This window comes from Miniopterus natalensis, chromosome 5, assembly GCF_054644295.1.
Source record: "Miniopterus natalensis isolate mMinNat1 chromosome 5, mMinNat1.hap1, whole genome shotgun sequence".
Classification (NCBI taxonomy): Eukaryota; Metazoa; Chordata; class Mammalia; order Chiroptera; family Miniopteridae; genus Miniopterus; species Miniopterus natalensis.
The window spans coordinates 51048831-51073227 of NC_142085.1; the positions used below are offsets into that span (position 1 = coordinate 51048831).

At 37.4% G+C, this 24397-nt stretch overlaps 1 protein-coding gene across 3 annotated transcripts in view; it reads right to left on the reverse strand.

The window, feature by feature from the left end:
• Positions 1-24397, reverse strand: part of USP45 (ubiquitin specific peptidase 45) — a 46602-nt gene that overhangs the window by 20382 nt on the left and 1823 nt on the right. For 2 of the 3 annotated variants that reach the window (XM_087817526.1, XM_087817527.1), the window contains exons 2-7: positions 21845-21954; positions 17494-17666; positions 17016-17119; positions 14546-14646; positions 2953-3095; positions 2476-2571 (exon numbers count right to left, since the gene is read on the reverse strand). In XM_087817526.1, the coding sequence (XP_087673652.1) occupies positions 2476-2571; positions 2953-3095; positions 14546-14646; positions 17016-17119; positions 17494-17666; positions 21845-21944 (717 nt within the window). In that variant the 5' untranslated portion in view covers positions 21945-21954. Of the gene's footprint in view, positions 1-2475; positions 2572-2952; positions 3096-14545; positions 14647-17015; positions 17120-17493; positions 17667-21844; positions 22281-24397 lie in introns of those variants that run through there. The other variant, XM_087817528.1, reaches the window with a different exon arrangement.

The following is a 24397-nucleotide window of genomic DNA, read 5'->3' on the forward strand; positions in this document are numbered from 1 at the left end:
AGTTATATTGTGTTTAAATGATGACAACTAAGTTGCCTCAACTGTATTAAGAAACTTTATTCCCTCATATATAAAATATATAAAAATGAAAAATGGGAATAAGTGCCTTATCTTGAAAAACACAGGTATTCTCATACCATCTGCCCTTTACTTAATAAAACTATTAGCTTAAGAATGAAATCTCCAATTTTTAGTTGCTTGTAACTGTCCATTAATGTGCTCTCCTAAAAGTAAAATTATTCATCTACTTGATATTTGTACATCTTCACAAATAATCATAAATTATATTTATTAGCAAAACTCCACACCCTTTCCCCCCCCAAATAGTTTACTATTAAATAAGGAATGGGAAATTACGTCACAAAATTGGCACACCATCTTTGTCTTTAAAGGAGAGAGACAAAAAGCTGGACAAAAGTAGTTTAAATTGTGGGAAGGATTAACACACATTCAAAGCCCAAGCACTAAGGTGTAGTATCCCCCAACCCCAAATAAAGCATTTTTAGACAAGTGAAAATCTTCAGAATTAACTGAATAAAGAAACCTAGTTTTAAAAGTACACTTTAACTTGAAAACAAAAGCAAGTCGGCTAATGAGAATGCAATGAAGCCTTGATGAATCTCACTGACCTGTGTCAGGAAGAGGTCAAATACAAAACAGCATATGCTGTATGACTTCACTGATGTGTGATATTAGAAGAGGCACAGCTAACCTGTCCCGTTAGCCACCGGGCTGGAGGCACCCCTGGGACGCAGGGAGGGAGCGGAGGCAACCTGAAGGGCTTCCGGGCGCTGGCGCCGGGCTGCTTCTCCAGCAAAGCACTGGTCAGCGTCAGCTCCGTGTGCGCACTCTGTGAAAGCCCGTTATCTATGTAATTACAAAGTGCACTTCTCTGTATGAATACTTTAGTTTAATAAATAGTGTTTTAAAAGTAAGCACACTGCTGAGATGCATATAAATATTAACAAGTTGAATCCGGCAACATAATAATAATACAGCATAACTAAGTGGGGTTTGTCCTAGGAATGAATACCAGATAGGTCTGAAAGTCAATGTAATTTCAGCCACATTAACAGAGAATAAAGAAGAAAAACATACAATAACCTTAACAGGTGCAGGAAAAGCTTTTGACAAAATTCAACATCCATTCATGACAAAACTCTCAGAAAACTAGGAATCAAAAGGAATGCCCTCAATCTGATGAGCACCTATAAAAACCTGCGGTCAACTTCAGTTTTCATAACAGTGAGAAGCTGGATTCTCTGCCTAACTTGGGGACTAAGGCGAGGAAATCTGCTCTCGTCACTTCCAGGCAACATGCGACTGGTGGTTCAAGCCAGCACAGTAAGGGAAGAGGGAAGAAGAGGAGGAGGAGGAGGAGGAAGAAGAAGAGAGGAGGAGGAGGAGGAAAGAGGAGGAGGAGGAAGAAGAGGAAGAAGAGGAGGAGGAAGGAGGAGGAAGAGGAAGGAGGAGAAGGAGGAAGGAGGAAGAGGAAGAGGAAGGGAGGGAGGCCTACAGCTCACAAAGGCCGAGTGGACTGGTGACTGACAGAGCAGTGGACTCAGGCCAGCTCTAAGGCCCGAGACGGACACTGTCCCTGTGGGAACGAGCAGACCTAAGGACCAGCTCCAACACCAGCTCCACAGAGCGGCCCTGAGGCACAGCCCCACACGGGACTGGTCAGACAATCACGTTTCACAGGAAGCCTTTCAGATGACTAAGCGGTAACTCACCTAGTGAAGGAGCCTTGACTGTCTCACTCACTCTAGAAGAGGACACTGGGATCTACCATGAAATGTTAAGGGGCTGGACAGGCAATGACTTTAGAGTCTGCTTTTTCAACAAAAAATACAACAATATTGTCTTTCAAAACTGCCTCCTTGGAAGAAAAATCTAAGATTACTACATTGGGCTAAGAACTGTGAGGACACGTAAGTGTTTCTGAAAGCCAGGTCATGAGCTATTCATACACTCTTTCTTCCACTAACACACACACACACACACACACACACACACACCAATTTCTAATTAAAATCATTATTACTAGTGTCAATGCCCTCCAGCCAAAGGCCACCAGCACACACCTGCAGTTGAACGAGGTGGGCTTATTACTTGATGCACTGAGGGAGATAAATGAGTCTCTCTCATCACTGATATTTCTCTCTGTCTCTTTCCCTCTCCCTTCCTCTCTCTAAAATCAATAAAAATGTATTTTTTAAAAATGCTCTATTTAAGCAAATGTCACCAGCAACTACAAAACAGGAGTCCTAAACATTTTACTTAACAAAAGTCAAACATGTTTTGTTATTTCTAGTATGTCTGTTTTCTAATTTTCACAAAATATTTCTGAATTATTTTTTCAAACTCTCTAACTACCACCTCCGTTGATAGTTCTGAGAAACAGAAAAGATAGATTTCAGCAACATCAGTGGTTCATCCCAAAAGAGCTTTTATCCAGATAGTTACACTTCTTACCAGCTGAGAGTCTGATGAAGGAAAAATCTTGAGTTTTGTACCATTTTCTTTTATCTCATTCATCAGTTCAGTAAGAATGTAAGACTGTGCCAAGTTCTAAAAGAAAACAAAGGAAAGTCTTCTGATTCAGGTATTCTATGCTTCCGATTTTATGGAATAAATTACTCACAAATTTTCAAATTCCATCTAGCATAGCAAAATTTTTTTAAGTTAAAAAATGTAATTGAATACATTTTACATTTAGAAATGTCACAGTTACTGACAGAGCCACGGTAAAATACAGAGAAGACATTTAAGAAGCACCGTGGAAAAAGGTTTATGTATTCATGGGACAATGGCTAAAGATAGCCTAAAACAAAAAGAACACAGAAATTTCTAGGTGAACATTTAGCAGTCATTTGACAGTCTACAGGTGTGTACACAAACATGAATTAAAATTACCTTTTACATTTTCCAAAGCTTTCTGATGGCTCTTACCTGCATAACTGCATTAAAAAAGCAAGTATTTCCTAAGTTCGTAATTCCTTTTACAGATGCCACACTGCTGCCTTTTCTTCCCTTCTTTTTTTCACCTGTCTCACATTTTTCTTCACAGAGTTTTATAATTCTAGAAAATGCACCTAAGTTGGAGAAAACATAGCTGACATGAAATGTAAGATTAAATATATATCATCCAACATAATATAAGTGCATTATTTCAAATTAAATAAGCTGTCTCCCCTGAATCAGTATTCCTGAAGGTCAGGAACACGAACACAAATAAATGTCTTGAGTTTTGTATCTTACTGCTAAAGCAATTAATTTTCATTCATTTTAATATACACATCTGTACCTCACACTACATAGCAGAATAAATCCCAGATGAATTAAAAACTGAAATATAAAAGAATAAAGTAAAAAACAAGCACAAGAGATCCAAATCTTGGTTTCTAAATACCATCCCTTACTACAAGGAATGTAGACTCCTGGAAGAAAAGGCTGATTGTTAAGCTGGGGCAGCAAAGGGGCAAAGTGAGCCTATAACATTATTACGCCGGGAAATAAGCAAGCGTAGTGTGTCCAAATACACAGGTGCCATTTTCAATAGGTTCCCACTGGCCGAATTTGAATTTGGGGAACAATTTGAATATCAAACTAAAGAGGGCACTAATAGATTACTATTCACTGAACAAAACAAACATGATTCTGAATTGATAAGTAATTTTAAAATGGGGATAAAAGGGAAAAACTCTTCCTTACAAGAGAATGTCAACTAATAACAAAAGAAATGATGAAACTAAAAAATCTAGTGGCAATTTTTTTGTATTATTCTTGCAACTTTTCTGCATTTGAAATTGTCAAAAAAAAGTTAAAAATTAACAGAATTATAATATAAGTATTAGTGAACTAACACGATTAATTAAATCTATTTCACAGCAGATTACTTTCTGAATCATTATTATTTGAGGTTTGACAGGGAATTCCTAAGTTCTCAAATCTTTTTGTTTTAACTGAATGTTGTTTTAAATTCCTTTCAACCTTCAGATTTTGTAGTTCTTCACATTATACGTTTTAGTCATCTGATACTGACAGGTCCTTGCATTGTTAATTAACTTTTAAATGTTTGGCTATTTGCCCTCCAATCAGATTAATGGAGATCAAGGAATGTCTCTTATGCCTGTTCTTTCTTCCACAGAGGTGTGATGTTGAGGAGAACATACATCATCATCATCATCATCATCATCATCATAAATCAGTACAGCCCAGCCGGGCGTGGCTCAGCAGTTGAGCATCGACCTAGGATCCAGCAGATCACGGTTCAATTCCTGGTGAGGGCACATGCCCGGGGGGCGGGCTCAATCCCCAGCAGAGAGCGTGCAGGAGGCGGCCGATCAATGACTCTCTCATCACTGATGTTTCTATCTCTCTCTCTCTCTCTCCCTTCCTCTCTGAAATCAATAAAGATATATTTTTTAAACATTTTTTTAAATCAATACAAATGAAAACCTACAAGATTAAACAACAAATCCAGTAGACTTGTAGACTAGTAGCCCTCCATGTCCCTGATGAGCTCTTAAGAGAAAATAAGTTAAGACATCCCCTCCCCACCCTGCCCTTCTGCACAAAAGCATTACGGGAAGTGAACAGGAGTGGAGGTGGCCCTATTCTCTGGACAGGAGCAAGAAACCACTGTAAAGAGAAACGTTAGTTTCGGGTGCTAGCAGACTGGCGTCACACACATACTGTTGGTTCAAACAAAGCTTGACTTCCCACCTTGAAATCTGTCACATGAGGAAATATCTCAGAGAGAAATGAATTGGTAGTATCTAAGATGTTTCTATCATTTAGCAAACTGATGGCTCAGAAAAGACTTTTCTTTCAAATCTTAACTTTTATCCTATGACGCAATATTTTTTCATAAACCCTGTTACCTGCTTTGCCCCTTTATTCCTGTTTGCTTATACTTTAACCAGTATCGGTGGTTACTGGGTGTCTGTTGTCCACATAATGAAGAGTTGTTTTTAACTCCCAAGACTAGAATTCCAAGTGAAGAACAAGGGAGATCTCTTCTCCTGTCCTGCAGATATTACAATAAGTGATACGAATTAAACCCCCTACTAGAGCTTAGCAGCAAAGGCTAGTCCAATTAACAGAGGTCACTGCAGTGCAGAGGCCAGGCATGGAGAAAACAGAAAGCAAAAAAAGGCCAGGCAGTATTCAAACTCACAAGTGAATGTAAGAGCAAATGGAAAAAGCCCATCAGCGCTTAAAAAGCACTACACAAACAAGAACCCCACTGTGAGCCCGGCTGGGTCTGCAAACGAGAACAGTTCACTTCTTCCTAATATATCTGAGGTTCCAAATGGAGGCTGGAATCGGCAGGTTCCAGCCCTCACCGTAGCTCCTGCCACTAGATGGTTTCATAGTGATTTGTTTGTAAGAGGTTCAAGATGAAAGAGTAATTAAAGCCATGCATTACTCCATTTTTTGGTACTAGGCTGTTGCTTTGATTTTACATTTACAAAACTCAGTCTCCAACAGGTGAAGTGATTTGCCCACAGTCATAATGATAACCTTTTAGTTATAAATCCTTGTCATTTTACCACCTAATTTGTCTTCAGTGATTTATGTACAATGAGGAGAATTATAAAAGACAGTAGGGCAACATTCTTACAAATTTGGGTCCATGCAACCCTGAACAGATATGACTCTTCAAAAGATTTCCTTTAGTTAATATTCTTAATAAATGTTGACATAGTAATTTTTAGCTTATTAACATAAAAATAGAGTGATTGAGGAAACTATATAGATTATATTAACTATATATAAATATATTACATATATAACATATTATTCACTTGGGAAAATTTTCAGAAATAAATTATATTTTAATCTTATAAGAACAAATAGCATTTTTAAAGCATAACATGTAAATGATTTATGTATCTGTGTACCACATTTACCCATCAGTTTTCAAAACATCTGGGATAACATCCTAAAGTAAACAATGTTCATAAGACCATCTGGACAAAACTGCAGGCAAAAAAAAAGCATAAACATATGGAAAAACAGATTTTACCCTGCCCTTCAGCAGTAAGAGACGACAAATGTCGAACAGAGATATGTCCACGCTTCACTGTGCGATGCTTTTCAGCACCACCTGGCTCTCCATGCAGAGCCACCAAATATGGACAGCACTGCCAGAGAGAACATGTCCACGGGGCAGTGGCAACAAAAGTAGTTATTTCATGGTTAAACAGCCCCTTCACACAAGTAGCAAGGATCTATTTGTTGACTTTTACATGTAAGTCTGTGCAAACGTATTCACAATTAATTATGCTATTGGATTTGAATATTAAACAGATGAGATCATTTAACAACAAAATGACATTTTCTAAGAACTATTTAAATTTGTTTTATTTACAGTGCAAGTTTTTTGTTTTATTAAGTAACATTCTTATAAAATGTAACAATTCAAATTCAATTGACTTACCAAATGTCCATTGAACCACTACCTATATATACTCGACTGCTTATGATTTCTGACTTCAGTATAGGAATTGATACATAGTGACCAGCATAGAGATATTAAACCTTAAATTCATGGGAAAATTTTAGTAAAACTTTAGAAACTAAGCATACATGTATATTTGCTAAGAAACTGTCAACTGAAAGTTTAAGACTCTAGATTAAAACAAGGGTGTCTGAGAGTCAGTCTCTCAATTATTTGACATACAAAGAGGTATGTGTTTTAATAAAAAGCAACTTATCCTTCTGTTAAGGGCTGACGACTTATCATTTTGTTTTTAGAGACAACAAACCTTCTCAGTCTGGCAGCGGTTTTTGATCTAGCTCAGTTTAGGAACTCTTTCTTTATAAACAGAACCAAACGTGCCAAGGACTGAACTGCAAAATGTTTTGAAGTATCATATAATTAAAAAGACAGCAATAACGAAAAGGACAAATTATACAAAACTCTGATTATCATTTGTTTTGTTCTCAAGCTTTACCTGAATCCACAAAATGGCTATAATTGGAAAGACTGTTAGACGGTTGTCAGGGTTAGGAGATTATGTTATTGGGAGGGATTTACTGCCTCACCTTTGTATTGCCAGCACTCTCATCAGACCCTGCACTTACACAGACGTCAGAATGTAAGGAACCCTGGCAGACACCTTCAGGCACTCTAAATGCAATTTTTAAAGCTCTTTTATATCTCTGCAGTTTACCTTTAAGCCTACAATCTGAGTACTCAAGGAGCTGCTGGTTAACTGAGTAACCTGATAAGGTTTTGTACATACTCAAGTCCTGCCAGGCAGAAAAATGGTTGAAGCACCAGCAAAGTACCTCCCCCCCCAAGAAGACTGATGGGACCTGGCAACAATGGCATTATTATTACGACACCCCCCCTAAAAACCCTACAAACTATAAACAAAGACAAATATGGGAAAATGGGTATTCTTGTCAACTATACTTTTGTATAACCTTTCTGGGGGGTGTTGAATAACAGTAATCAAAATTTAAGACATGTTTATAAATTGGCCAGAAATCCCCCAAAATTTAACCTACAGAAATAAGAGAGCAAGTACACAGACATGCAGCTTTTCTTATCATAGGAGAAAACTGAAAACAACCAGTAGTGCATTTGTTGCCAAATAATATTAAATATCTCTTTTCTCAAAAGTATGAATATTTATAAATTACTTTGGTCAATCCAGGAGGGGAACATTGGTGCTTCCCAAGTTTCCCATAGGCATGGGGAAAGTAAACTATTTGGTAGTTTGCTTATTTAAAAAAAGAGTCTGAGAGCATTATCTCCTCTCCATTGTCCCCACTGCAGAGAGGTGATGCAAACACCTAGTTTGTAACAGAGCACAGATTCAAGCCCCAGCAGTTAGACATTATGACCTAATATCTGTCTGTATGATAATGGCTGATAAGGTTAATAAGTGTGATAATTTAAGACACTAATGAAATGCTAGTGATGATATGAAAGAAAAGGCCACTACCCTTAAGCAAAGCAGAATGTACTGAATATCTTCAATGTGTGAATTTATGACTTTATTAAAGTTTATAGCAGTCCTTCTCAAAGGGTTCCTCAAAAAAATTAAGCCCTAATGCTTTAGGCACCCAATGTACCCAATTAACTTCTTATGTATCCAGAAGGGTACTAGCCAGGTGCCAGCTTTGGGGGAACTGAGAAAATAGTCACTCAAATAATTTTCTGTGCTCTGTAGTTCAAATGAGGAACCCCAGATTTAAATCCCTACAGGTAACAGCAAGTTGTTTTTTAAATGTCCAACATCTTTTTGTCCCTAAACCCTTCTATACAGGGAAATAATTATTTTTATACTTATTTTTGAAAATGCATATTTCATAGGCAAGCAACTGTCACTTTTAAACAGAACAAAATGTATTATTTTTGTAAAAAAAAAGTTAAAGTATTACATTACATTAAAATTGCTACTGTAAAAGGGCACAATATTATTTACTTTCAGATATACTGTTTCAGATCCCAAACATACCATTTACTCTCTTATTTAAAAAAAAAAAAAAGATACAGCAAACTTAATCTTAATACAACCAAAAGAACCAACATAAATCATGCATTTTTATACCAAGAGCCTACGCTTAGTGAATTTAACAGAAAATTTTATTCTCCCTTTAAGCTCTTTGAAAATGGCATCCCACCAGCATTAAAATTATGGGCTAAATTTATTGTTTTAGGGGGAGAAATGTGGGATTGTCAATTACCCATCTAGTTCACAAACAGCAAACCAATATTTAACAATATTATTTCACCAGGAATTCCTATATTTGATAAGTATTTATGGAATACTTATATGACATTTATAAAACTATCTAAGTGACAAATGAGCCTTTCAGAAAATACCCACTTTTTAACAATATATATTTCTGGATGGGTTTCAACAGAAAATTTTCTTGCTCTTTTTCAATTTTGTGTTACATATGAGGAATTTACTGGTTGTTTTTAGTTTTCTGGTGTATGTTTGAGGGGGAAGGAATGGAGGGATTTTTTTTAATTTTTATTTTTTACACAAATCCTAGCATCAGATGTGAATTCCACACAGCTGTAAGCATTCTTCTGGGAACCTGCGCTGGGGTTCCCTCAACTGCTTAATGCAATTACCTAAACCAGTCATGTAGTATTAATGTAATTTGCCCATTTCTACAGCTGAAAAGAAGTTTAATCTTTAAAAAGGAAAAACTTGCTGCCCCACGACTCCTCTACCTTGGAACCAAATAATAATTACCTCCCCTGTTTATTCTCAAAATTCCATAACCTATTAGCCTTAGATATCTTTATTTGATCATGTAGTCAACTGATACTGCCACATGAATGAGCAGGTACACATACCAAGGCATTCCTATCTATCTCCACACGATAGTCAAAGAGATCTTTCAAAAATACAAAACCCATCAGCCACGTCTCCACTTAAAAGTAGCCAATTCCTCACTGGTTGCAGAATAAACTCTAAACTTCAAGGCCCTTTAATATCTGTTCCCACTTACCTTTAGAGTCTCACCTCTCACCACTCCCTAACACACAAAACTCAACCTTGCAGCTCTATAAAATTCCCTGAACGTATCAAGCTCCCTCATCAATATGCTATTCCTCTGCCTGGAACACATAACCCCCTGCCTCTTTACCTCGCTGATTCTGAGATATCTTTTAGCTCTTGGCTTAGAAAGGTTTTCCTCTAAATCAAACGTTCCTGTCTCTTCCAGTCTAGGTTAGAGACTACTCCAAAGTGTTCTCACAGTCCCCTGCACCTACTCCATCACAGTGCTATTTAAACAAGCAATTATAATTGTGATTTATCAATATCCCTTACTGGACCAAAAAGATCAACAATAGCAGGAACTGTCCCATTTACTACTGTATATCCAGTACCTAGCACAGTGAATGGCTAAAATAAATGAATGAATAAAATAAAATAATTTTATATTAATATTCAGGGGTTTTTTGGGCAAAAATGCAAAGCTTATCAACTTCCCCAGTAAAAACTGGTTACATACTAGTTTAGTTCAATTCAGCAAGTATTTACTGCTTAGCCACATAGGAATCAAAAAGAATATAAGCCAGGTACAATCCTCAAGGGACGTACAGTTTTAAAAATAAGACATACAAGCACATGAAATCTAAACACCACAAAACCCTGTGTTATTACATTCTAAGGCCTGCTGCGTTGGAGACCAGAGCTAAGACAAAGGATTGGGCGCTTGTTCTTGGAGTAGGATTTGAGTGAGCCTTAGGGCAAGTGAGGCTGAGACAGAAAACAGACAGAAATGTGCTAGGCCAGCAGTTCTGAAAGTGAACCTGAAAACACCCTTCTGAAGACACCATCCTCCTTTCAGGGTCCTTAAGGTCAAAAGTACTTTACAAGTCTAAGATGTTATTTGCTTTTTTTACTTTCATTCATTCTCAATTAAATCAATTATACAATGCAGTTTCCCAGAGGCTACATGCCATGTGCTACAACAGATTGAATGCAGAAGTAGGCATGAGAATCCAGCTGTTTTCTATTAAGCCAGACATTAGAGATTTGTAAAAATGTAAAATAATGCCACTTATTAAGTTTGTGTTATTTTGAAAAAAAATAGTTCTTTCATTGCTATTTCTCAGTGAATTAATATTTTAATTTTCTTAGTTTTAAGTTCTATTATAAGTAGTGATATATAACCTACCTACCTAACCAAAGCTCTTTAAGTCCTCAATAATTTTTTAAGAGCCTAATGGGCTACCTACCCAAAAGCTGAGGTTCACTGAGCTAGTTGTCTTTAAGAGATGGATGGGTCAGCAGCCTAGATTCTCTGTATAGAGAAGCTGATTTACATCTATTAGACATTAGCTCAGGCACTGTGTAACTTAAAAACATGTTTAGGGTACAGGTATGGGCTTTCCTCTCAGTAGAGTTATTTTTAATTAGTGCAAAATATAAAAAGAATCTTTTAAAATCATTTTTATTCTTCCACCTAAATATACAGTTTCCTATTTTTTGAATTACCATATACAGACATTTTTACATTTCTAGTCTTCACAATTCTAATCTAAAATAGCTGCATAATCATATCCAGCATTCTTACAAACCTCAATAGCAACGTTCACATTTGGTTCTTAAAGTATTTTATAAAAATATGCTAAAGCCTCACGCAAGAAAGAATACGGCAAATTACCACCCCAAAAACTTACTTCTAGAATGCCAGGGGGTCTTATTTTAAACCAAACTTGCCTGAGAGATCCTGTAGCTTTGAAAACAAACATAACCACATTTTCCCTCGCCCTTCGGGAAACCTTGAATTCAGGACTATGTCTCTCTAGCTTTGAAAGCTCTACACACTCAAATTCCCGCAAGAATCTGTCTCCCACCAGTCCACGTGCTACCCATGGCTCCCTCAACACAATTAAAGCCTACATGGTCCCTTCCACCACCTGAAACGACTTCTCCCCTCATCTGGGCCCATCCAGAGTTCACCCTCCAAGGGTCAGCGTGAAAGCCAGCTCACCCGGACCCCTTCAGGATTCCTTCCAACGGAACGTTACTTCCCTCTTCGAACATCTAAAGGACTTTGTTTAAACACCTCTCAAAAGATAATTCTACTCTCTCATTATCATTACTTTTTTATCTCACAACTTCTTTTAGATCTTAAGCTTCTTCAGGGCAGGAACTGTTTCATCAACCTCCATTTCCCGAAGCCCCGTGGGAAGGAGGGAAACAGTGCTGAGGAAAACCACGCTGAGACAAACTGTCATCTACCCCAAGTCACAGAGCCAGCGACAGAGAGTCCAATGCGACTGCCAGACGGCCGGCTCAAAGCCCATGTCCTTTCTCCACATTATCCCATGCTCCCTGCCTTACGTTCCTTATGACAGTAAATATTCAAGAAATGTATAAAATTAGGCCCAGCCGGCGTGGCTCAGTGGTTGGATATAGACTCATGAACCAGGTCACAGTTCGATTCCCAGTCAGGACACATGCTCGGGTTGCAGGCTCCATCCCCAGTGTGGGGTGTGCAGGAGGCAGCCGATCAATGACTCTCTCTCTCATCATTGATGTTTCTACCTCTCCTCCTTCCATCCTCTCTCTGAAATCGATAAAAACATATTTTAAAAGAAATGTACAAAATGAATGGAATCAGACTAGCTTTGTTCTTAATCTAAAGGAACCTCCAAGGTGAAAAATACAGAGAAAATAATTTCTACAATTGATTGCACTTTTGCTACCCATGGCATCATAACCCTATATATCTTATTATGGCCAACAAAACAAATTTAATGTGCAGTTTTCAGGAAACAGCGCTGAGGCCAACATCTCTGTTCCTGGAGTATTAAATGTCTATCACCATCTCATTTTTCCTGGTTCTTGATTTGAGCATAATTGGAGCTGACTAGTACGCATGGGACAGAGTAAGATTTCAATAAATGTTTGTTGAATAAATAAAGTGATAAAATTAATCATTTCTTCTACTGTCCAGGAGCCTGAGTTTACTTCCCCTAGTGCCTCATCCAGTTTCTTCACCACAACTGTCTTAGAGCAATAGCTAACAAATACAACGTATATCAGACTACAGAAATACAGCTGACAACTATATGTTTGTATAATTTTTTGGTTTCTGATGTCAATTACTAAGCATTCAATTCTGCTCCAAAGGCATTTCAAAATTATCATGTCCATTCACTCCCATTCATCTAGTTAATCAAAATCCTGAGGTTTGTACTTAATTCCTCCCACTCTCCGTCACTCATTACATCTGACTGCACCCACCTTCCACCAGGGCCTCTACTAGCCTCTCAGCTGGCCTACCACAATAACCTCCTTTAACCTTCTTAATGATCTCCTCGCCTTCACCCAACAGTTTATTCTCCATATAGCCATCAGAGTAATCTTGTAATAAAAAGATGGAATAACTGTTACTCCCCTCCTTAAAATACTTTAATAACTTCCATTACACTTCCAATAAAAAAAAAACTCTTTACCAAGGAATTCCTTACAGTATCCTTCATGATCTGCCTCCACCTCTTCATCTCATTCCACTCCCTCTCAGGAACCCACACTCCAGCCATACTGGCTTTCTTGATCACTGTGACCACTACATTATCACTTATCAGTGCAACCTGTTCCTTTTCTTTGTAGCACTTATCAAAAGTTATTATGTATTTGCTTATTTTTGTGTCTCCCCCACTATACTCTAAACCCCCAAACCCCAAAAGGGTGAGATAAAATGTTTTTGTTTTACCACTACGTGTCAAATAGAGAATAAAACCTAGCATGTGGTGTAGGCACTTAATATTTTTGAATGAAGAAACTGCTTCCCCGTTACTCTTAATTTATATTAACATGCATTATATATTGCTAATATGTTAGATAACAAAGTACATAATATATAATACATTACTCTTGTATAATAAAGGACTTACCTGCCTTTGCCCCAGGTTCCTGAGAAGTGCCCACTAAATCCCTGGATATTCGGAGTAACTGAAGTGTCCTTTTCATTCATGTTGGGCCCCTTGGACCACACTTGAGAGTGTATGGTAACAAATTAACAACGTGTCTTTTATATTCACTGTGGGTGCCTGGACAGTTTACGCTAATGAAATGACTCAGGATGGGAGCCAGTCACGCCAGAAAGACCAACCATGTGATTAGAGGGTTGGGGTACTGGACACTGACTTAAATCATGTGGCAAAGTTTATGCAATGAAACCTCAATAAAAACTCTGGACATCAAAGCTCTGGTGGGCTTCCCTGGCTGACAATACTCTGTGTATTGTTACCCATCAGTGTGCCTGAAAGGTGATGCATCCTAACTCCACAGGAAGAAGACACAGAAGCTGCGTGTTTGGAACCTTCCCGGACCCACTCTATGTGTCTCTTTTATCGGCTGATCCTGATCTTTTTTTTTTTTCCTATAATAAAACTGTAATTGTAAATTTAGCACTTTCCTGAGTTCTCTGACTCATTGTAGCAAATTACTGAACCTAAAGAGGGTAATAGGAACCCCTGAATTTGTAGCCACTTGTTCAGAAATGTAGGTGGCCAGAGAACCCCTGAGCTTGAGGATGACGCGTGAAGTGACGGTGTCTTGTGGGGCACTGAGCTCTTAGTGTGCAAGGCAGCCGAACTGCAGGTAGTTAGCGTCTGAACTGCACTATAATTACATAACAAATAACCTATCATTTCGTAAATATGTGTCAGGCATTACACAAGTGTTTTTACATACATGGTTTCTAAATCTTCAGAAAACATCTCTAAGCCTCACAACTGCACACGATAGAATTATTATCCTAATTTTTTAAGTAAGGAAACTAGAAGTAAAGGCCACAAAGACAGTAAGTAATTTAGGTGGAGCCTAAGCTCAAACTCAGCCCCATCTGTCTCAGAAGCCCATGATCTAGTCACTGCCCTCACCAGCTGCTCATTACTGGTTATATAAATACAACACAGGATAGCTACAGAAGAATGAAATGCACTCGTACTGAGAGATGACCATAAAATCTAATGATTCTTTAAACAAAGTATAAAATATTTTAGTTTAATACAAATTTCTTTAGCAATTGCTTAACTTACTTGTTTGCGTTTTAGAAACATGTTTCTGGAGAAAATCAACTATCTGAGCCAAAACCTTCTTATTACTATGTGTTGATAATTTTTCATCACACTCGTAACACCTGAAAACATATAAAATTTAAGCAAGTTATTATGAAAATATCTTCAATAATTTTGCACATCAGGTAATAAAGTTGGCATTTATCTACTTTTGCCTTTAAATTATGTGAGTAAGGGAGGTACACAGGGTGAGGCACCAGGGAAATCTAGAGACATAAGCAGTGAACAGTTCATACAGAGCCTTATTATTCAAATCAAAGTTTTAGTAGTTTATCCTAAGTGTAATGGAAATGCCATGAGGGTTTTCAAGCAGGGGAGTGATATGATCCAATTTAAATTTAAAAACATCACTCTGACTGATGTCAAATTAGAGGATATCAGGAATAGAAGCAGATCAGGGTAAGAAACAGTGAATCTTGAAAAGAATGAACAGATTTATTTTACATATTTTCAGGTATAAACATGAAAAGGGAGAGCCAAATGTCAAAACAACTGCCAGGAGAAGGGAGAAGTGGATGAGGGTGTGTCAGTGATTCTCAAGCAGGAGCAGTTTTGTTCCCAGGGGACCTTTGGAAGTGTACTTGGCAATGTACTTGGCAGTGTGTTTGGCAGAGCATTGAGAACATTTTGGTTGTCACACTGGGGAAGCTGCTACTGACATCCAGTGGGTAGAGAGGCCAGGGATGCTGCTAAACATCCTATAATGTACAGGACAGTCCCCTCACAACAGAGAATTATCAGCCCAAAAGACACTAGTACTGAGATTGAGAGGTCCTGGTTTAAATAAAACAAGACCGACTGAGTGTTGATAATGTTTAAAGCTGGGTGATGGGTACAGAGGAAATCATTATACTATTTGTCTACTATTGTTAAAAGATTTTAAAAAATAAAATAAGATTAAAAAAGGGAAGAAAACAACTGCCAGGCTTCTGACTTGGATACTTAGTTCTACTTACAGAGATGGAGAAGACTGGATGAGAGTGTTTTATTTTGTTTGGGGTACTGTGCAAGTAATTATCATCTGTTAAAGCAGTATCAAATCCACTGTCTAACAACACTTTGTTAATCATAATTAAATTATCAAATCTACACTATTCCTTTCTTTTTTAGGTTTTTCCCCAGCAGCATAGGCAATACCTGGGGACTTGATAGAAAAGCAAATTCGAAGGCCCTACCCTAAAGCCACTAAAACAGAATCTGTAGACCTGGGACCCAGCAATCTATTTTAACAAGCCCTCCCAGTGATTCTGACACACCCCATAGTTTGAGACCATTGCTACAGAGAAATGTTTATTAAGCTGCCATACTAGGCATCATCCTCCACTCCTCCGGCTCCAATGCATCATTTACATAGTAAATTCCCTCTATTCTTTCCTCATTCTCCCCAATACTATTACTTGGGGCCAACAACAACAAAAACACAAATGCAGCAACCACCCAACCCTGTGGCTGAATTAAATTATAAGATGGTGATATCTCCTACAGGCCAAAATATCCTAACATTAATTTTAGAACCTTGAAATAAAAACACAAAGCTACAATATTTTTGTCTTAAAGAAAATTTGAAAATTCATTCAAGAAACCCTAGTAGTCTATAAATTCCAATTCGAATACTTTTGTCGTAAAATACAAGGCAAGCTTTTCAATAGTGTCCACTTATATTACTGAAGCAGTGTGGTATGCTGAGAAGAGGCTAGGGAACCAAAAGATTTGTTTTAGTGCCTGGATTTTTGTTTTGCAACCACAAAACGGTAAATGATATCCAGTGTCCTTATACAAAAAGTGAGGGAAATAAACTTGATTCCCAAGCAAGGTTTCATAGTAGAATCACCTAAGAAGTTCCCTTTCCCCTGCAGAGAATCACCAAACCACTTGGCTGCTTCAAGTGCCCTCCTCCTCTACAACTCTGGGATTCTGTATTGGCAAGTTCATTACAAAAAGGCAACTGGAAAGAATTTGTCTTTATTGTAAAAATAAAAAGTTAGCCCCGCCAGGTGTGGCTCAGCGGTTGAGAATTGACCTAGGATCCAGGTGATCGTGGTTCGATTCCTGGTCAGGGCACATGCCCAGGTTGTGGGCTCGATCCCCAGTCGGGGGCATGCAGGAGGCAGCCGATCAATGACTCTCTCATCATTGACGTTTCTATCTCTCTCTCTCCCTCTCCCTTCCTCTCTTTGAAAGCAATAAAGATATATATTTAATAAGTGAATAAATAGATTAAAAGTTAAAGAAAAGTAGAGGAATGACTGATTTCTTATTTAAATTTTGTATTCATGAGTAATATTAATTTTCTTAAATTATTCCATAGGTTGTATTTCAGGCTAAAAAGCATAAGCTGGTATAACATCTTTAATTATTTTACCTGTAAAGCTAAAAATATATATATATATTTTTTTGTAATGGGCATAAGTACTAATAAAATCTAACTTACCATATAATCCAAGAGCTCAGACTAATTACAATACAATGAAGCTCTGTTCTCCAACTCTTGAAGTGCTTCAATGAATGTTGGCTTTCTGAGTTTTTACCACATCCCTAAAGATGAACAGAATGCTATTTGTATGATTTACATATACATTTGTTTCTAATTAACGAAAACTTAAATCATACTCAGACTCCAAAAAACTTACAGAATACTAAGTAGGTAATGGCAGGTCTAGATATGAGAACTATTGTGAGTGGGCTAGATTCTCTTTGAAGTTTTTATAAACCACACATGATTACTTTCTGAACAAAACATACCTTTTACTTTACCATAAACATTTCTAAGCTCAGCCTTGGAGAGTTCTATCAAAACATGGAATACATTTATCTTAAGTTCTAAGCATTACTAACAGACAAACTCAAAATAAGCATTAAAGAAAATATTTAAGACAAACTCACACATAAAAAAAACCCTCTTTTCTCACCTGAAAACCACACTTGAGGCACAACCAAATATCAGAAGGAAGTACTGCCTGCCCATCACAGCATCTTCTTTCTTTTAAACATTCTGAGCAAACTGACCACAGATTCTCAGCTATTGCTCTTTTCACATGATTCACACTGACAGCCTGACTTACATGCTGGCAAGTGAAACCTACTAAAGAAGAAAAAACAAAATTTGAGCATTTTCTTTGCTAAACCAAAGTGCTACTGTTGGTAAGCAAAGTCACTAACATTAAAATGCTGTAACTAAAAAGCATTGAGATTTTTTAAAAATAAAATAATTCAAAAAGGATACATATTGCATGATTCCATTTATAAAACATTTGTGGAATAACACAATTCTAGAGTTAGAGTTAGATCAGTGATTTCCAAAGGCTGCGGATGGGAAGAAGGAGTTGTGGCTGTAGACGGGTATAAACTTCGCATGATTTAACAGACAAGTATCTTGATTATTGTAGTTATAGAAAGTTACACATGTAACGAAACCGCATAAAGCTACGAATGCGTGCACACACATACACACACGCACACAAATGCATGAATATCTGGTGAAATCTGAATAAGCTCTAAAGATTGCACCAATGTCAGGTTCCTGGTTTTGATACAATACGTTAAACCAGGAGAGGTTAGGTGAAGGGTGAGTGGGACCTCCTTGTATGTATATTTCTTTGTACCTTCCTGTGAATCTAAAATTAGTTCAAAAATAAAAGTTTAATAAATAAATAAAATAAAGGAGATTATTTATTGAGCAGCTACAATGTGTCTAGTATTTTGAACGTATCTTCTTTCAATTAAAATATACACATAAAATCTTTTCACAGAGACTAGCCTTGCTATGATGCTATTTTCATCACTGTTGGGAGAAAGGAGAGAGAAGAATATGGATGTAATTTACAGGAGTAAGAATTCTCAGAATCCTCCCTAATGGATATTCCCAAATAACAAATGATTTTGTGTGATCCTTAATTACCCTTTATAACAGATTCCCGCTGGGTGCACTGTGTGGAGACAAATGACCAAAATGAGCAAACATGCTTTTAATTCTTCAAAGACCACATTCTTCTGCCAAGGGCACAATGATGCTTCCATTTCTCCCAGATACCTGAGCACTTTAATTTCTTCACCTCAAATATCCCCAACACCAAACCTACAACTCCCTGCCAAAATCAAACACCGAGGCTGAGTAACTTGAAGAAGGAAACAGGAGTATGTACATTCCAACTTTCTCCACTTCCCCTTCTAAATGCGAAGCCTTCCTTCCACCTGCTAGTTAACTAGAGACAGGCCAAACATTACTTCCATTTCACCCTGAAGACTAAGAATGTGATTCCTGACAAGTTACTTATAATAAAATATAATTTTAACAAAAATAATACATAAATCTGATAAAAGATTAAAACTAATTTTATATCAAGAACAAGTTACAAGAATAAAGGAGTATGTTTGAAGTATGTCTGAAGTTTGTTTGAAAAAGGGGGTGCATGCCATTAAAGAAGGGGATGTTTGGGGGAAGACTGATAAATGATCATACAAGTTCAAGACCTAGAAATGGTTTTACCACATGCCAACGCTTTGAGTTTTTATATTTTCGCATCCTAAGGGGAAAATCATTCCGCACACCTTCTACATCATCTTTGGGATGGGATCAGGCCAGGTTACTACTTAATATTCTCTGATTCTGTAATTCAAATTTATAAAACTGAAATTGTTAATGAATTCAAGATAAAGACTTGTTTAAAAAAGATAACACGACCAAAACAGAATCAGTTATGCAAAGCCCCATGTCACCAAACTGAGATTTAATCCTTAGCTTAATTACAGTTTCAGCCTCTGGAAAGGACTTTTAAACTTTCCCAGGAATGGAATCTTAAAGCAGTCAGCCTGGAATTTCCTAGTCAGCACTAGAGAGGTCATCTGCTAGGACCTCCACCAACCCTTAAAGGAAGGGGATCTTGCCACAACAAACCCCTTTTTGCTAGTATAATTTCTTTACCCTGCTCCCTTCTGCCTATAAAAGACTTTCATTTTGGAACTCCTTGGAGCTCCTGTCTGTCTGCTAGATGGACTGCTAATTCATGAATTATTGAATAAAGCCCATAAGTTCTGTAAAATTTACTCAATCAAAATTTTAATAGGTTCCAAGCCCCTAAATTAAATCTATTAGCTTTTTAATGTCTCACCCTATATACTCTTTATAAGTATAAGTAAATTTAAAAGTTTGAAATTTTCCTACAAGAGCTAACCAGTGTTTAAATGGAACTATCTTTTGAGGAGCGGGGGAGTACTCAAAAATTCCGTCTGTGTTAATAAGCAAATTTCCTCAGTTTTCCATAATTTGTTTAATCATATAATTATCTAAATTTCATCTGACAAGTAGGTCCTCTGGAGATTCCTGAATAAAAATATAAAAATGTGTTAAACTCTATAGTTGTTTCACATTAATAAATCAAAAACAATAATCCAAATCTCCTTTTTTACTTTAACTATTAATAAAAAAAACTTTACAAGAAGGTCTTCCAGTTGGCAAATAGTGGCATAAAAATTAACACTTCCTCTTTTTCCTCCAAGAAATTATCCAAGGGCAAAAAGACTAGTAACAAGTATCATTTTCAGTGACACCAGGGTACAGCTGAACACCCCAATCACGAACTCAGTGGAGGGCTCCCGCCCTGAAGCAGGACAGATCCGATGGAAGCGCACACGGAGGCAGAGAGACTGCTGCAGCTGCGGCTCTCACGGGGAACGACGATGCCCCGCAGGCACGGAACAAAGACAGACCTCTGTGCTGCAGCAACAGGGGCGCCCCAGGTCCAGTTTTGTTTTGAGAAGAAGCAAGAGAAGGGAATGTCTCATTCGTTAGGGGGAAACAAAAAAGCAAGCCATATTTGCAGGATACAGTCTTGTCTCTATGACAATTGGGAAAAAGAGATACTTTGGATTCGGAAAAAACCCAGTGCTGCATAATCCTGTTGGTTGGAAAGAAGGAAAGGCTAAATGACTCCAACTCAAAATTCCAGGGAGGTCTCAACAGTGCTCTGGCCCTCCTTCCAGCATAAGTATTCTAAAACTTACTGGTCCAAGAAAAGCAATCCTACATCAAAGAAAGTAATCAAAGAAAATATCAAAGATGCAAATTCTACACTAAGGTAATATAAGGGAAAGAGGAAATGGAAAATCATAGCAGAGTAATCACTGCCATGAAAGAAAAACACAAAACAGAAGCAGAGAGGACACATGAGGTGGCAAAACAATAGGAAGTAACTGTCAGAGTTCAGGAAAGAAGTGGAAGAAATATAATAATAAAACCACAAAAATAAAAGCAAAATTAAAGCCTACAAGGTGACACAGACACCGCTGAAAATACACTAAAGGATAAAAATGAAAACAGCACAAAATGAAAAGGAAATGGAGTTTTAGAGAATCTGAGAAAAAATTATAAGTATGGAAGACCGGCAAAGGGGAGTTAACATAAGAATACAGGTAATCAGAATTCCTGAAGAAAACCATATTAACAAAGGAGACTATTTAAAATATGTTTTTATTGATTTTATGATTTGAGAGACAGAGGAAGGGAGAGAGAGAGATAGAAACATCGCTGAGAGAGAAACATCAACATTGATCGGCTGCCTCCAGCACGACCCTCTCTGGGGATCGAGCTCACAAACCAGGTATGTGCTCTGACCGGGAATCGAACCGGCGACCTCCTGGTGCATGGGTCAATGCTCAACCACTGAGCAACACTGGCCGGGAAAGAAGAGACTATTTAAAGATAAAATTCAGACTTCCTTCAATGCAGCAATCTAGCTATCTTGAAACACAATCCAAGTTAATAACATTAAAAAATGGAAATAACATATTAAAAACATCTTTTTAAATGAAGAGCTGACCTAACTGGTAAGAAAGTAGAGAAAATCCTCCAAGGCCAAAACCAAAGGCATGAGGCTAAAGCAAGCCCTGAAGCCAGCAGCTCCCCAGGGTCATCTGCTCACTTTGGTGACTTGAAGTCTTGGTTTTAACAGACCATGAGAAACAAAATGATGACAAAAATAAGCCAATTTCAATTACTTTATAAACTAAACAAAATCTCAGTAAAAACACCAATGCCATATTTTGGAACTAGACAAGCTGATTTTTAAGTTCACACAGAAAAAGGTAAAAATAAAGAGAAAAGAATTTATTAATTAAAAGTATATGTTTAACCACTATGCCGTACACCTAAAACTAATACAAAATACTGAATGTAAATTGTAACTGAAAAATAAAATTAAAAAAAACATATATTGTTATTTCTTTTCTGCAATACTATTTAGGAGGCCAGATATCACAATTTACCAGCAATGTCATCTGAAGAGTCTTCATCATGAGGTATAGTAGGCCTTTTACTTCTTTTGGCTTTCTCAGGTAAAACTTTGGATGGCTCTTTCACCCGCATCTGTTATTTACTGAAAAGGTTGGGGGGAAAATAAATACAGTTTAATCCTCAAAACTAAATTTTATGTATTTTACTTAACACATATTAAAAGTGAAATTACTTCCATTTTAATTGGTCTACTAAATCAACAGAGGAAGAAGAGGGGAGAGTCAGCTGAAACCAAAAAAAAAAAATCTTTATTAAACCAATATACGAATGGCACTTTACATTCGACTTTTACCAACTGCTCCCTAGATATATGCTGTCTAGGTGAATGAAAAACTAAAGTTTAGATCAATGAAACAAGTGTTGCTTCTGGGTCATGTGCTCCCTTTGCCCATTCTCCTGTCTAACTAGCAAGGAGATAGTAGGAGTTGGTAAAGCCACAATGGACCAGGAATGGAAGCCATGTGACAAGCACAGTAGAGCCGCCCCGCCTTTGCTGCATGACCTAGTGCCAGGCTACTAAGAGAGAAATTTCTACCTTTTGAAGCTATTGCATTTTCCTCAGTTTTTTTATTATGAAGTTTTAAACTTTCAAAAAAGTTTAAAGAACAGCATAATGAATACCCATGTACTATCTAGATTCCACATCTAGAACATTTTGCCTTATTTATTTTACCTAAATATCAATGTACATACAGAGAGACGTATATACATGTATGTTTTTGCTGAACTATTTGAAAGTTGCACACAGCATGTATCTCTTAAGAATAGAAATATTTTTCTGTATAATCACATCATTATCACACCTAAGAAAATCAACAATTCGCTAATGTTATCTCATACCCTATCATTTTCCAGCTTCTTCAGCTAACCCAAGAGGTCTTCTATGCTGGTTTGTTGAATAAGGATTCAGTCACGGCTTGCACTTTGTATTGGTTATGTCACTTTAGTACCTTCTAATCTACAACTGTTCTTCCCATAAAAGATGGAAGTTAACAGCGCCCTACTTTCCTAAGACACTCGTGTTTTTAAGAGATCAGGGCAGTGCATGGCTCACCTTGGAGATTTTGCTAAATGTAGATTTTCTATTAAACAGGTCTGGCACAGGATCTGAGATTCTGCCCATTTAGCAAGCCCCCAATGGGAAGCCAGTGCTGGGGGTCTGCAGACCACACTTTCAACAGCAAGGCTGTATAACATCCCACGCTGAATTTGACTCTTTCCTCATGGTGTTATTTACCTCTATCTCATATTTCTTGAAAACTCAGTTAATTCTAAAGATTTTAGATACAAGTTAAGCAATTTTTTAAACCACTATATTTTAAAGTCTCTATTAAATTAGCTTAGCCTAAATCCTACCTACTATCACCCTGCTCCATGGTTAAGCTTCACTGCAATATTCGTGGTTATCTGCTTTTATTTATCAAGGTGAGAGAAATTTTCAATTCAGTAATAAATTCTGAATCTTGATTTAGTCATACCATGTTCCACATAAGGGAACTTTTGAATTTACCATTTTATAAGCCATTTTTTTAAGTCAAAGGGTCATCATATTGAACTGAGCTGCAACAAATGAAGGCCTTCAAGGTCACAGAGATGGACAAGGCCTCTGAGGTCCTTGACCACTTCATTTCTGACTGCCTTCTCCCTCCAAACTTCCTCACCCACTTAGCCCTATAGTTCAACCTTACAAAATCACTAATTCAAGTATTCCATTCTCTGAACAACTTCAAGTTCTTTCCACTTGCTTGATCAGCCACTCCTACTCTCTTTAGTGCTCAGGCTACAGGAGTCTGCATCTCAACAAGTGCTTCCATGATCACTATAGCAGCACAGGGAAAAGGGGACATGGCAAATGGGAGTGACGGTTCTTTGAGCTTCACTTTACACATATCATGTCTGCTCATATTTTACTGGCCAAAACAAGTCATATGGCCATGTCTAATTTCAAGTAGACATAGGGAGCGGGGGTGTTAGAATGTGTACAAAGAGTGCCGCCTTATCATGTACCCAGGAGGAACAAAATATGTGTGCACAGCCTGAATGAGTACATCGCCCTCTAACAGAACCCCAATCCTAGTTGAACACAATTAACAACTTTCTTGATGTCTGCATCCAAACAGGCTGGAGAAAGTCTTGTAAGAAAGCAGAGTGGGTCCATTAAATTCGTAAACAATTTCAAATGGATCAAGACATCCCATTATCTACTACACCTTCTGGTCAACTTACCTATCCTCACACAGCCATTGGAAACCTTTTTCACTCTTCCAAACCTCCAACTCCTCCATTTCCCTACTCCTCAAAATAGAATCTAGTTTTCTACTTTACTGAGACATAATCAGATGGCAAATCTGACCTTTCCACCCCCAAACGTACAAACTTACCTCCAACTATGTTAACTTGATGTCCCAAAAAGAGATAGACATAACTAAAAGAATCTAGGAAAAATGGCCCATAAGAAACTGGTAATATTTTTCCCCAATTGTACAGATAAACTCTCAATAAAGAAGAGTATTAACACATAGATA